At 62.7% G+C, this 13,354-nt stretch overlaps 5 protein-coding genes across 5 annotated transcripts; all 5 read right to left on the bottom strand.

Moving 5' to 3' along the window:
* Window positions 1-348: 348 nt before the first annotated feature.
* Window positions 349-4,026, bottom strand: LINJ_25_1000 (conserved hypothetical protein; the record flags this gene model as incomplete). Its single annotated transcript, XM_001466092.1, has 1 exon — window positions 349-4,026. The coding sequence occupies one exon, from the start codon at window positions 4,024-4,026 to the stop codon at window positions 349-351; it is 3,678 nt and encodes a 1,225-aa protein (XP_001466129.1).
* Window positions 4,027-5,130: 1,104 nt separating this feature from the next.
* LINJ_25_0990 (gamma-tubulin) lies at window positions 5,131-6,474 on the bottom strand (the record flags this gene model as incomplete). Its single annotated transcript, XM_001466091.1, has 1 exon — window positions 5,131-6,474. The coding sequence occupies one exon, from the start codon at window positions 6,472-6,474 to the stop codon at window positions 5,131-5,133; it is 1,344 nt and encodes a 447-aa protein (XP_001466128.1).
* Window positions 6,475-7,949: 1,475 nt separating this feature from the next.
* On the bottom strand, window positions 7,950-8,768 carry LINJ_25_0980 (conserved hypothetical protein; the record flags this gene model as incomplete). The annotated part of the gene is made up of 1 exon (XM_001466090.1): window positions 7,950-8,768. The coding sequence occupies one exon, from the start codon at window positions 8,766-8,768 to the stop codon at window positions 7,950-7,952; it is 819 nt and encodes a 272-aa protein (XP_001466127.1).
* Window positions 8,769-9,527: 759 nt separating this feature from the next.
* On the bottom strand, window positions 9,528-11,300 carry LINJ_25_0970 (conserved hypothetical protein; the record flags this gene model as incomplete). Its single annotated transcript, XM_001466089.1, has 1 exon — window positions 9,528-11,300. One exon carries the CDS (start codon window positions 11,298-11,300, stop codon window positions 9,528-9,530), a length of 1,773 nt encoding a protein of 590 aa, XP_001466126.1.
* A 606-nt stretch (window positions 11,301-11,906) lies between these two features.
* Window positions 11,907-12,695, bottom strand: LINJ_25_0960 (conserved hypothetical protein; the record flags this gene model as incomplete). Its single annotated transcript, XM_001466088.1, has 1 exon — window positions 11,907-12,695. The coding sequence occupies one exon, from the start codon at window positions 12,693-12,695 to the stop codon at window positions 11,907-11,909; it is 789 nt and encodes a 262-aa protein (XP_001466125.1).
* Window positions 12,696-13,354: the final 659 nt, after the last annotated feature.

Here is a 13,354-nt window from a genome sequence, read left to right as displayed (position 1 = left end):
TCGGCGTCGTTGTGCAGGTGTGCGATGCACCCGTGAGTGCCGACGCATGTGTGCAGGTGACGAGGGCGGGGCGAAGACAGAGGGAGTGCCGGAGAGGCATCATTCGAGAGGGGGTGTCATGGCAAACCGTGCGTATCCGTCTCCGTGTGTGCGTGCCGGTGTCCACACGCGAGCCGAGACGAAAGAAAGAGAAGGGGCGAAGGGCAGGAGGCCCTCCTTCCTTGAAGAGCAGAGGAGTTTAGTGGCCTATGCCGACGCAGTCGTATTCGTGGCCTTTGTTTTGCTTCGCTTGGTGAGCAATACTGCCGAATCTGCTCAGCGCTGCAACGTAGACGCTGCGCGCGAGCCTCACCCGTCTGCATGAACGCCAAGCTCCTCCAAGACGTAGCGGTAATCGCACAGTGTCCCGCGCATCGCTGGCGGTACCCGCGAGACGCGTGCGCGCGCCGCGGAGAGCGCAGGAGAAACGAGCGGTGGTGTGCCGCGCTGCGGCGACGGTGTGGCAGCCGGTCTCTCCAGTGGCACACGCGAGAGGCGCACACACCCGCCCACGACCCACGCTGGCGCCTCTCGACCCTCTGTCCGCCGAAAAAGCTCCTCCAAGCTGGCTCGCCAGACATGCTCGACGAGGAGTCCAGTGCCAGCCTCGTCGAAGGCGCGGAAATACCCCAGAAGCGCCTCCGTGTCGCCACCACAGGCCGTCATCAGCTCGTGCGCAAGCAGCCGCTTCGCGTCCTCGTCAGTCATCTGACCATTCGCTGTGGTATGGGATGATGAGACAGGAACGCGTCCACTCGGCCCGCTGCGCACGGCCGCACGCGGCTTCGCTGCCGAGCGGCTTGAGGCCGGTGAGGCGTCCTTCGTGGTCGACGTGTATGGCACCGAAGACCTTGTCGCAGCCGCATCTTGCCGTTGAGGATAGCTGCGCATCCGAGTGGCGGAGGCGCGAAGCGGCGAGGCTGCCGCGGTACTGTCACCACGCCGGCATGCGCTGCTCTTCGCGCCAGACGCGGGGGTGAGAGGGACGATGCTCGCCTCTGTCAAAATATCCTCCACGACCGCCGCGTAGTCGGCGCCACAGGCCGACCGCTGCCCTCTTGATCGAATCCATTCTTGCACACGGAGTCGCTCTGCATCCGTCAAGGCTGGACAAGCGTCTCGCAGTACGCGCAGCCACGCGCTCGGTGCCATGCGCCCCGTGTGCCGACTGTCCAGCTGTGCACAGCGGCGCAACAGCGGCAACGCGGCACTTTGAAGCGTTTCCAGGACACGCGGCGCCAGCATCGAGGATGTCGGCCCTCTTTTGTTGATCGACTGCGGCGACGACAGTGCCCTGGAAGTCGGCGAGAGCTCTGCCGATGTCGTCGTTGGCCAAGGCTCGGACATCCTCCCACAACCACGACGTGCGAGACCATCACCCAACTCTTTGTGCACGACGCGAGCCGAAAAGTCGCTGGTGGGACTGCGGAGAGCGATGTGGGCGCGGTGCGGTCGCGGCTGCTGCGGATGATGGCGCTCGTCGGGTGAGATCAAACCACGCGAGCTACCCGGTGACGTGGACGACGGCGAGCGAGTGGCGTCGGTGTGGCTGCGGCGCGCACCGAGGCGCCGTCCATCGTGCCAGAGAGGCACCTTTGTGCGGTTTAGCCGCGCTGTCGTGGCTGACGGCACGTCCAGTCCATTGCGCCGTTGCTCGGAAGCGGCAGTTGGCTGTGCATATCTGACAGAGGCATGGCAGCCGTCATCGCTATCTTCCTCCCGCTTACTGCGTCGTGGCTCCCGCTGCGCGTGCTCAACGGCAAACTGCTGATCGGCCGAGAGTTGCCGGGCAGTCGGCGGCGCCGTGGACGTCGATGCCGATGCCGCAGCGCCGTACACCTTCGCCGCACTTAGTGGGCGGTGCAGGTCGGCAAAGCGGTGTGGCACGAGAGAGCGCCGCCGCCGAAGATGACGTTGCGCGGAGGAGTGTGGTCGCGTGCTCGACGAGGACACGGTGGACCGCGGCGTCGCAGGGGCGGCCGCTTCTGGGGTCATCGGTGACACGGTCACGTCTGCAATGCTGTCCCCGTCATCACTTTCCACAGCTCCGCGAGATTCAAGGCGGCTGTTGACCGGCGGAGGCTGACGGCTCTGCAGCACCTCGACTCCATCGATGGATGCCGCGCCCTCCCACACACCGGGGCTGCGAATGCGTTGAATGAGCGCCGGACGCAGACGAGAGACCAGCACACAGAAGTCGACGAGACTCAGCGCCCGATCCGTACCACCGGTGAGGGTGGCCCGACTCGCTGTCGTTGCCGAGGCGTCCGTGCTATCCATGCCAGAGGCGCTGACCGAGCGCCAGGGATGCGGTGAGTCACGAAGCATGCGCCCAGCTGTAGCGACCGAGGCCCCGAAGCCGTTCTTCAGGCTCGCGTTGAAGCTGTGGTGCTGTAGGGCACTGCCATGATGCTCGATGGCCGCCGGCACCGCGGCCAGCTCCAGCGAGTCGGCCACGGCCTCCAGCTCTAGCGGATGCACACCCACCCCGCGCGTCGCCAAGGCCTCTTCCAGCTCGCTCAGCAGCACGGTGCCATCACGCGATGACCGCGGCGCCAGATGACGCTGAAAGATGTCCCGTAGCGATAGAAGGGACGTCGCGGCGGCGTCGCTATGGTAACTGCTGTGACCACTATGGTTTACGTGACTCACGTACGAGTCACTTGCGCGGCTTGCGGTGAATAACGTGCTCGTGTTTTCCGCCTGCGGCGCAGCGGTGCGACTGGCACGATTGGCGGCAACAAGATGGGGCGCCGCTGCGTAGGAAGACGACGACGCGGAGCGCAGTGCGTCAGGCAGCACACGAGCCACACTTGAACGGCGCTTCCCTTCACCTTCACGGGTCTCTCCAGCACCGACACTGCCTTCTGCATCGAAACGCGACTGAGGTCTGCCGTGGATACTCACCTCGGCTGCCGCGCGCACCATGCGCTCTGTGGAGCTCTCGCGCCGACGGTGCCCGATACTCACCGGTGTCGGGTCGCATGCGCGCGGGGCATAGGAGTAGCGACCGTCACCTGCGGCGTACTGTGGCGCCGACGTGGCACCGTACACGCGCGCACGCTCACCACCTTGCGTGCCCACCACCGACGAGCCTGTAAGAGGAGTGGCGCGCACATCATCGCGGCTTCGCGATCGGGACGCTGGCCAACTGACATGTGTGCCGCCCTGCGACGGCGCGCGATCGAGCCGCTGCTGCTGATGCGGCCCCGCCGCCGCTGCTGTAGCGGTTCGAAGAGCAGACTCGACAAACCGTGAGGAGTGGGGAGAGGACGGACTGCGAAGCGGCCTGCGCGGGGGGGTGGCACTGCTGTCGCTGCGGAGGTGAGGCAGCGAGCGGTCGTTGCATGTGGTGTACGTTGCGTAGGTTGCCGTGGACGACTCGCGCGAGGCGAGCGTGGAGGCGCTGCGGCCGCCGGCGCCGGCATGGCTGACCGATCTGTAGAGGGGCGAGGATGATAATGCAGCGGAAGGGACGACATACTGACCCGCGCCCATGACGTCACGAGGAGCTGGAGCAGCAGCAGCAGCGGCGCCACCACCGCCAGCGATTGGCGAGTGGGAAGCATGCCACGACGACGGCCCAACGCCGGTCGGCGCCGGGGGAGTCGGCAATGGGGAGCTGTTGGACGTATCAAGGGCCGGCATGGAGGAGGTGCAGTCGAGAGAGGATATCCTGAGTAGCGGGTCTGAAGTGTGTCTTGCACTGCCGTTCTCGACATCGCCATGCGCATCTGCAGTCGCTTCCGCATAGTCGTACAGCTGCTCCAGCAGTGCCCCGTAGTACACCACCCGCTGAGCACGTGACGGCCCGGCGAACTTCTCAATCAGCGCATCTGCCTGTTTCTGCGTCCCCCCACTGCGTAGGATAAGGTAGGCGAACTCGCTGTACGACAGCAGTCCCGTGTTTGTCGGGTCCGCGGTGCGGAAAAGCGCCTCCAGTTCCTGTACCGCAGCACGGTCTGCCCCGGCAGGAAGGACCGACATGAACCAGCCCCTTTTCCCCTTCCCCCCTCACCTCCTGCCTTGTCTAACCAACGTCTTTTCAAAATTCTCTATGCGTATATGTGCGTGCTCCCTTTTCTTTCAACGGACGTGCGCGCCTGTATAGCGGTGCGCGGGGGTCTCTAGTGGTTGCCCGTGTATGGGATGGAGGAGGGAGGAAGGAACGCAGCGCTCGGCGACGGGCGTGCACTCAAGACAGCCATCGGGCACGGCTGTAGCGGCGAAGCGACCAGACGGAACGACAATGCGATCTTGTTGTTGCTGAGGAGGGAGCGGGGCGCACTTCTCGACGTCGGTGCACACCCACACAAGTGCCTGCGTATGTGCTCATGCAGAATAAAAGCACTTACACACACACAGAGACCTCAGCTGACGGTGCGCCTCCTCGTGTCCTTCGGTGGTGTTTCACGGGATAGGAGTAAGGCAAGGGACATGATGGGTGATGGTGGTAATGGTGGTCGGAGAGGGAGAGAGGAGGATGCTGATGAGCATAGTGCATGCAGGCTCCCCAGGCAGGTCGACGCACGCCGGGCGAGAGGTTTTGCAGATCTTAGGTCACCGATTGCCCAGACAACAAAAAAACGGAAACGCGACCGCAAGGGAAGGGCGTCGGCATCAACTTCTGCACACATATGGCTATAGAGACACACACACACGTATACGAGCACAACACTGCACACTGCCCCGACATGCCTGAATCTTGTCCAACACAGACACAGACACAGGCACAGACACAGACACACACACACACATAGGGCGGAGGCATGGAGAGAGGGTGCAACAAGCACATCCGTCATCATCGCCGTATTTTGTCTATAGCCTTTCAAAAGACCGACAGCCACACGCGCGTTCACCCACGGTATACACGCATGCGTGTTGACAGCGCAGCAGGACTTGCGCGCGTGCGCGAGAGAGGAGGTGCGTGGCCGCGTCTATGCGCATGGGAGGTGGTGAGGGAAGGGAGAGGCCAGTCGATGAGACGCTGTGCGGTCCTATCCACGGCGCAGACTTTCGGAGAGAGGGAGATGGAGAGAGATGGGCGACAGGAGAACACGGTAAAACGCCGGGCCGCAGCTGTTGCACTACTCAGAAGTTGCGGATGTAGTCGGAGCTCTCACACGCCTTGTACTCCGCCACCAAACTCTCCACGACGTCCCTCGCGTCGCTGAACTCGTCCAGGTTGTCCTTGGTCGGCCCATACTTTCGGTACTGATCGAGGAAGACGCCGCGGCCGAACAGCATGTCAAACTGCTTCAGTGTGCGGTGAAAGAGGGTGTGGATGCTCGTGTGGTTCGCCATTACGAGGCCGCTCACCCGGTGCCGCGTGTCCACGTACGGCGACTTCTTTGACAGGATGACCTGGATTGAGGCCGGCCCCCACGGAATGAACGTCGGTGACCGCTCGCGAATCCGCTCGAGGGAGCGGTGCACCTGTGCCGGGTCGACGTCACCCTGGATGAGGTTTAGGAGAGAGATGTAGCAGCCGCTCTTCATGGATGTCGACACCATCATGTTCTTCGGCATCAGCAGTCGACGCATCACGTCGTGCACGGACGTCTTGCGCACCGAGGACTGAATGTTCGAGGTGTCGAGGGTGGTCGGGGTGTATCCGGTGCACACAAAGTGGCACCGCGGCGTCGGGATGAGCGAGGCGAGCATGCTCATCAAGTCGTTGTTCATGTAGCCCGGGTAGCGCAGCGTCGCCGTCGAGGCGGCCATGACGGTGCTGACGAGCCCGTTCATCTGTTCCACCGTGGGGGAGGCGATGTGGAGGTTGTCGGTGACGATACGGTTCAGTGCGGTGTTGTCGAGGACGACAACGCAGTCGGCGTGCAGCGTGAGCCGCTTCACGGCTAGTAGGCTGTTGTACGGCTGGACAATGACGTCGCTCTCGCCGCCACGCGACTGGTTCGGGAAGACGCTGTACGTCTGGATGAGCTTCTTTGGGAACTTATCGTTCAAGTTCTCCAGCAGGTAGCTGCCCATGCCGCTTCCCGTACCGCCTGCAATGGAGTGAGTAAGAACGAATCCCTCGAGGCTGTCGCTGTTCTCGGCCTCTCGCTCGATCATGTCGAAGAGCGTCTCCTGCACCTGGTCGCCCAGCTCGTAGCCGTGAGACCAGTTGTTGCCGGCGCCACCGCCTTCCTTGTGAATGAAGATGTTCTCGCTGTTGAAGAGCTTCTGCATCGAGCCGCGCTGCACCGCGTTGATCACGCGCGGCTCAAGGTCCACGAGCAACGCACGCGGCACGTAGTGGTCGTCGTCGGCTTGATAGAAAAAAACATCTTTGCGATCCTCACCGCCGACGGCGTACGGCTCCACGACGCCGTCGAGTCGGATGCCGTGCTCGAGGCAGAGCTGCCGCCAGAACTCGCTGCCTACCTGGTTGCCGCACTGGCCGGCTTGAATGGTGATGATCTCGCGAGGCATATGGCGACCAGACACGTCGGTGTGTATGTCTATATGGGGAGGAGAACTTCTGCTATCGTGCAAGTGGAAGCGCCACTTGGGTTCTCACAAGGAGTGCCCGCTGCCCTTGTGACGATCCTCTGCCGTTGGCTGCCTGTGCCGTGTCTACGTCGCAGGTACCCTAACTTGTCTGCCGCTCTCTTCATGCGCACAGAGACACGCGCGAACGGAAGAGTAACCTTGACGTCTGCTTGTGCTACCCCTTCCTCCCCTTTTTGAATGCGCCGCTGTGTGCTGTGTACCTTGATCTCCTGCGCTGCAGCCGCGGCCCTCTCGCTCCACTCGATTGGGCTTGGCTCTTTGTGCGTAATCTTCTCTTATTGCCCAGGCCTTGCACGTGTCGGTGTGCTTGGCAGCGAAGCCGCCGTTGAGCAGAGATGCGGGGTGGTGTTTGTGTGTGGAGGGGGGGGGTGTGTGTGGGTGGGTGTGTGTGTGTGGGGGGTGGGGTGGTGGGGGGTGGGGGTCGCGCCTGGATGCCGCTCAAAGCTCTGTACGGTTCTCTGCGCGCGTGCGTGTGCGCGGGGGAGGGGAGGGGACAGAGTGCAGCTGAACGTGTGTATGGTGGGGCATGCTTTGACGACATCTCTGGCAGACGTGCCTGAAGGTGGCGGAGGCATCGCGGCGCATTCGTTTTCGATCCGGTTTCGCGGTTGTTGCCCAATGAAGTGTCTCTTCATCAGCGCACGCATGTTCAGCGTCACTGCACACACCGGTGCGGCGCGTGGAATCCTTGTGCGCGTACGCCTGGATGAGCGAACGCGTAAAGGCGAGTTACCCTGCAGCTACGCGACTGCCACCGCGCCAGCCGCGTCGATGAAGGCGAGTAAGCAGGAGGGCGGCAATGCCACACGCCGCAAAAAAAAAAGCAGCACGTACTTGAGAGAACCCTGATGACTTACTGTGAGCGTCTGCTTGCGACTTGTTATCTGATTTACCGCTCGCACAACGCAGCGTAGACAAGCGGCTTCCTGTGCAGCAGCTTCGCCTCCTCCAGCTCCGCTGCGTACTTCTCCAACACGTAGAGCTTCACAAGGTCGCCGTCTTGGCAGAAGTTGCCCATCAGCCGACGCGCCTCGTGCCGGTCGTGGCGCACCGTCCCCTGAGCTTCCGTCACCTCCGAGCTTTGCCCGAGGAGGGCAGTAATACTCATAATAAGGCTCTCACCGCGGTGACGCTCCTCATGGCCCAGCCGTCGATACGCGGGGCCTGTTGCGTCGAGGTAGCCCTGGTGCTGCTCCAGCTGCGCTCGCTGACGAAGTCGCGCCGCAACTGGGGCAGAGAAGCCGGGAACCAGCGGGACGGCCGTAGCCATACTCTCCCTGCTTCCCACAGAGCTGCTGGCAGACTCGGCAGCCACGTTTTCGCACATACGGTGGCACTCGCACAGCGAAGCGTGAGAGAGCAGCCATCGGAGAGAGTCATCCGCCAGGCACGTCTCACGGGCTTCGCCTTCGCCACGGCGACCGTGCTGTGTGCCAGGGACCGACAGCGCTCGCGTCATGCGCGCGCCCTGCGCGTTCGTCGAGGGCATCGAATCGGGCGCACTTAAAAAGCGATCGAGCTCTCGCTGCGCGCGTGCTGTCGATGCGGCGGCGCACTCTCTGTAACACATCCGAAGTTGCCTGAGAGGACGTCGTCCCCTCTTGCCGCTCCACGTCAGGCGCGCAGGCGAGGAGACGGTGAAGCTGCAGGCAGTTGGTGTGCCGCGCCCACACCTCCTCTCGGTCGGTGAAGCCTTGGGCCGACTGAAAAAGCTGGAGCAGCTGCTGATGAGCGTCTTGATAGCGCCTCGAGGCATCGGCAGAACTCTCCGCGACCGATGTATCCCATACGGAGGCGACGCAACGAAGCTCATCGAGGCGATCCGCAATCTGCTGCTGGCCATGCCGTTGCCGCCGGCCTTCCGCATCATTGCTTGGCCCGGGCGCGTGCGTTTCACCGAGACCTTCAAAGAATACGTAACGAGTGCCCTCTGCTGTCACTGCGCACCCCATCCATGCGGCTAACCGAAACACGTAGACGAGCGGGGCAACGCCGTTGACCCACGCTGCGCTTGTGGCAGAGAACGATGTGTAGCGCGGCTCAGTCGGGTGCTGCAAGCGGTTAGAGAGAAGCCTCTCGATGATGTCGAAGGCTCGACGCTCCTCTGCGAGAGGGGCGGAGAAAGCAGACGCGTGCAGGCACGTGATCAAGAGCGGCACCGATTGCGCACTCGCCTCTGCGGTGGCGGAGACCTGGACAGCAGCGGAGCTCATCTTGTGTGCGAGTAACGGAGAGAAAGGAGGGGCAAGACAGGAACCAATAAGTTCGTTCACAAGATGCGCTTCTCCGTTTGCTCTCCCTCTCCTGCTGTTGAGATGCGGCCAGACGACTTCGTTCCGAAACACACACACACATGCACACACACACACACGCACACACACACACACACACGCACACGAGACATGCACCTCGGTGGAGAGCGGGAAGAAGCTCAGCAGCAGCAGCAGCAGCGGCGGCAATCGTCCGTGTGAGTGAGGATGGTAGACACGAAAGAGAGGAGGACGGACGGGTGGTGGTGACGGTGGCGGTGAAGCAGAACTGTACTACATCGAAGCGGCGGTCACACACAAAAGTGGGGGCGCCTCCGGAGACAAATTGTAGACGGCGCGGCCCTTCCTCTCCTTTGCTTCCTTCCGTCGTGCCCTCACCGACGGCCGCGATCTGTCACCGTGGCGACGGCACTTCCGCTTCTTCACAACACACACGCGGACACACACACACACACACATGCAGCAGGAAAAACGTCGGTAGGAGAGAGTCGGAAGTGTGTGTGTGTGGCGGTGGTGGTGGTGGGGACTGATACAAGTAGAAGCAGGCACGTCGCTGCATCGCTCAGCACGCACACACCCACAGAGGTGCACTGTCGGCAGCCATGGATGTGGTGTGAATCGGGCTTACTCGCATGCCGCGCTTCACTGCCCCGGCTGCATCTCCAACCCGCTTTTAGCGTTGCGTAGGCACGCACACGTGTTTCAGTCCATCGGATGCTGGCGCTTCCACTGGATGCGCATCTCCTTTGCACGCGAAACGAGAAAGGCGTATGGATCGCGGCAGTCGTGGCGCAGTTTCCCGCTGCTCATCACGTAGCGTGCGTACCCTTTTCGCTCCTCCGGCGTCATCGGAGGCACGACAGCCACCGCGCTTTCCGGTACGTGCGCCTCTACTTGAAGAACTGGCAGAGAGGGCACCTCGGAGCAGGCGAGAGAGGGTACGCCACCACTGCTGACAGGTGCGCTGCTGGAGACAGCGGAGAAGAGGTCCGGCTGAGCGGCACTGGCCGCGGTTACAGACCTCGCTGAGGCGGGGGACGCGTCACTGGCCGTTGGCCGTCGCGAGCTGCGCCGCCGCTTTTCTCGGTAGAAGCGCCACGGTGTCCACTGGAATCCACCGATGACAGCGCTGTCAGGCGCGAGGTGAGTGGCACTCGTCGGGAACGGCCGCGGGCCGCCCGTGAAGGCGGGCGGCGCCTCCACCCAATGAGATTCTGGGGGCTGGAGCTCGTCTTCATCGGCAGCGTTGTCCTCACCAGCGCTACTATCGTCGTCGTCGCCGTCGCCATCTCGACGCCGTGCTGCAGCGGTTGGCCCGCTCGAGGAGGCTTTGCGACCACCCTTGTTGAATGAGTTGCGCTGCCGCTTGCGCTGGATGCTGTTCTGGGTGCGGCGGACGGCAAGGTCGTCCTCGTAGCGGCACCACGCGCCGTGTACATAGGCTTTGTCCTCGCACAGTGCCTTCAGCAGCGGCAGGAGTGGCTCGGGGCTGAGGCGGTGGGGCAGGGAAGAGGACAGAAACGGCGTTGGAGCGGTGCGCACAGGCTGGGATGGCGCATCCTTTACGTTCCTCGCGACAGCGGCTTCGGTGCCACTCCGGAGGTCCCACTCTTTGGCGAGACACCGCTCCCATTCGGCGCCCCGGAGTAGCTCAGGGGGGAAAACGCTAAGTAGGGTGTGGCGCAGCTGGCGCTCCTGGGCATCGATGGCCGCCTGCACCGCCACCTCCCACACCTCCTCCTCTTCCTGCTTGGCACCGAGTGCAGACAGCGACGACGCAAAGGCGGGGTTCAGTACCGCCGGGGTGTGTGGCGCCGTGGAGTGCGAGCGAGACCGACTGCCGCGAACCTCGTGGAGGCGTGCATCACCGAGCAGCTCCTCAGACCCCTCAAGCTTGCTCGCTGCCGTGTCGCTGGCTCCGTCAGGGCGCGGCTTCTCTTGCTGCAGTGCTGCGGTGCCCTCCGCTTTTTCCGTCTTGGTGCGGCACGCCAGCACGCCTTCCACGGTCGACAGGTTTTGCTCTGGCCCTTCACTCCCTCGTCGCGTCTCGTCTCTCCGTTCGCTCAGTCCATCGGGCTCGTCTCGGCTGCTGCTGCGGGTGCCGGTGGTGCCGTGCTCCGCGGAGCGCGCTGTTATGGCTGCCACCAGGGTAGACTCTTCAGCCGACTCTGGCCTCACTTTGCGCCCCGCTGTCCCCCGTGGGGCGGTGGCGCCCCGCTTCTTCTTGCTTCTGGCGCTTCCTTTGACCTTCGGGCCTGTTGCCGGCGTGCTCGCCGCGGTCATCGTCTTCGGCGAGTGTGTCGCGTTCTCCAATTCTTCTGCCAGCGAGTCTATGTCGTCAGGTGCGTCGATGAGGGCTGCCGTCGCTTTCTGCTGCTCTGGCATAGTCGCACTCAAGAACGGCAGAGGACTCGCGATGCTCCCGCGATCGACTTTGTCGACACGGCTTTCGCTGGAGACGGCGCCGCTCTCCATGCGAGCTTGCCACGAGGCACAACGCAAGTGATCTGCAGGGATGAGCGGCGACAGTAGCGAGAGTGCGAAGACAAAGGTCGATGACGAGTGAGAGGAGGGTGGATGGGTGGGGAGGGAGAGTATGCAAGCAAGTCGAGGATCCAGTATGTCCACGCGGTTTGGGGGAGAAAAGGAAGCATAGTGGGTGTCTTTATGTGTGTGTGTGTGTGCGTGTGTGCATGTCCACCTTCTCGGCTTTGCGCATGGGGTGGGTGGGCAACACGGCAGACCTTGGCGCTACAGGAGGGCACGCAGACGGAGAGGGATAGAGAGCTGAGGGGTGGTAGACAGGCCCCAGGTCAAGCATGAGTCTACACGCAGCAAGTGTGTCGGCGCACATGGGTGGGCTTATCATATTGAGAGGAGACGTGACAACAAAAGCGCTCTATGAGACATCGGTAAAACAACGAAAGGAAGAAGCGAAGCACGCGCGCGAACGTGAACACACAATGATTGGGCCATGGCGATGCGCGCGAGGGGGGGGGACAAGGAAGCAGCAGCAGCACCGTTGTTAGCCACACATCCAAACATCGGAGGCGGACCATTCCACTTACACGCTGCACTGCTTCATGCCGCCGCCACGCGCGAGGCCTCGGCGAGGTTCTCGTTGAGAAGCTTGTTGACTGCGCACAAACGCTCTCGCTGCGGAATGGTTTTGGCGATTTCGATGTAATCCTCGGCGCTGCACTGCGTCGTGGGGAACACGTCTGAGGCGTTGCCACCGGCCCCGTTCGGCGCCACCGTCAGGTTCAGCAGCAGCTGCACAATGTGCAGGTGCCCGCACAGCGCCGCCAGATCCACGGCGGTGAGGCCGTACGAGTCCCGCGGGTACGGATCAGCGGCGCAGGTGACAAGTAGATAGCGAACCACGTCCACCTGCCCAGACAGAGCCGCCAGCATCAGCGGCGTGCGCCCGGTGGCCGAGTGCACGGCGTTCACGAGGCGCTGCGCGCCGGGGCGCCACGTCAGCAGCGAAGGCGACGCCGACGGCGAAGAGGAGGCGGGGGTGTATGCGCCTGTGGCGCGAGCACGGGCATCAGCAGAAGAGGCGAGGGCCGACATGGGGGTAGTGAAGAGTACCGTGTGAATGACCGGCACGTCGGCACTCCACACGGCACGGTGCAGGATCGTGAACCCCTGCCGGTCCACCTGTGCCAGCGAGGCGCCGCGACTGAGCAGCAGCTGTGTCGTCGGAAGACGACCGAGAGCAACGGCCCACATCACCAGCGATAGGCGGTAGTGAGGATCTGTATAATTGACGTTGGACGGAGTGACGTTCTCCATCAAGGCGGAGAGGTCGCCTTGGATGACGGCCTGCGTGAGGCCCGTAAGCTGGAGCGACGGCGCTAGCGACATGAGGGAGGCTGATCAGTGGTCAAAGCCCTCACAGTGCCTAGGAGGCGAGAGGGGGGAAGAAGAGGCCGCAGGAGAGCCTCGTGACCCACTGCTTGCCTCGTTGTATGTTGGTATGCGTGCGTGTGCCTGCACGTGTGAATGAGGTGCAGGCGTGCAGCCGTAGACCTTCACTTCGAAGGGGGATAAGGTGGCTACGTGATTGCCGGTGAGCAGCCGATGAGGCGGAGCGATTAGATCAGAGAGGAGATCGGCCGAGTTGCAGAGAAACGAGAGCCGGTAGAGACCGCCACCGCATCTAGCAAGTATGTCTTCGCGCAAAGAGAGAGATACGTGCACACACGCACACATATGTAGCGGAAGCACGATCGGGAGGGGGAAGCGTGCACGGACACGCGCAGAGAAGGCAGCCCTTTACACCCCATACACGCCGACACGGGTCTTCTTCAAACACACGAGCATTTCCCTTTCTCCATTATACACGCTGTCACGGCTGCGCGCGCAACTCTTTCATTGCTGTTCGCCTTCACCTGTGTGTGTGTGTGTCTTCTGTTGTTGCTTGCCGCTAGAACCATTGTGTCGGAGGAGGAGGAACGCAGACACGCACACACATGTGAGGATGTGCGCATGCATGCCATTCATGTAGGCCAACGACATCATCC

The sequence above is a fragment of the Leishmania infantum genome, chromosome 25, assembly GCF_000002875.2.
Source record: "Leishmania infantum JPCM5 genome chromosome 25".
NCBI lineage: Eukaryota > Euglenozoa > Kinetoplastea > Trypanosomatida > Trypanosomatidae > Leishmania > Leishmania infantum.
Note: the sequence above shows the minus strand (reverse complement) of the source record. Positions and strands in the feature narration are given on the sequence as shown.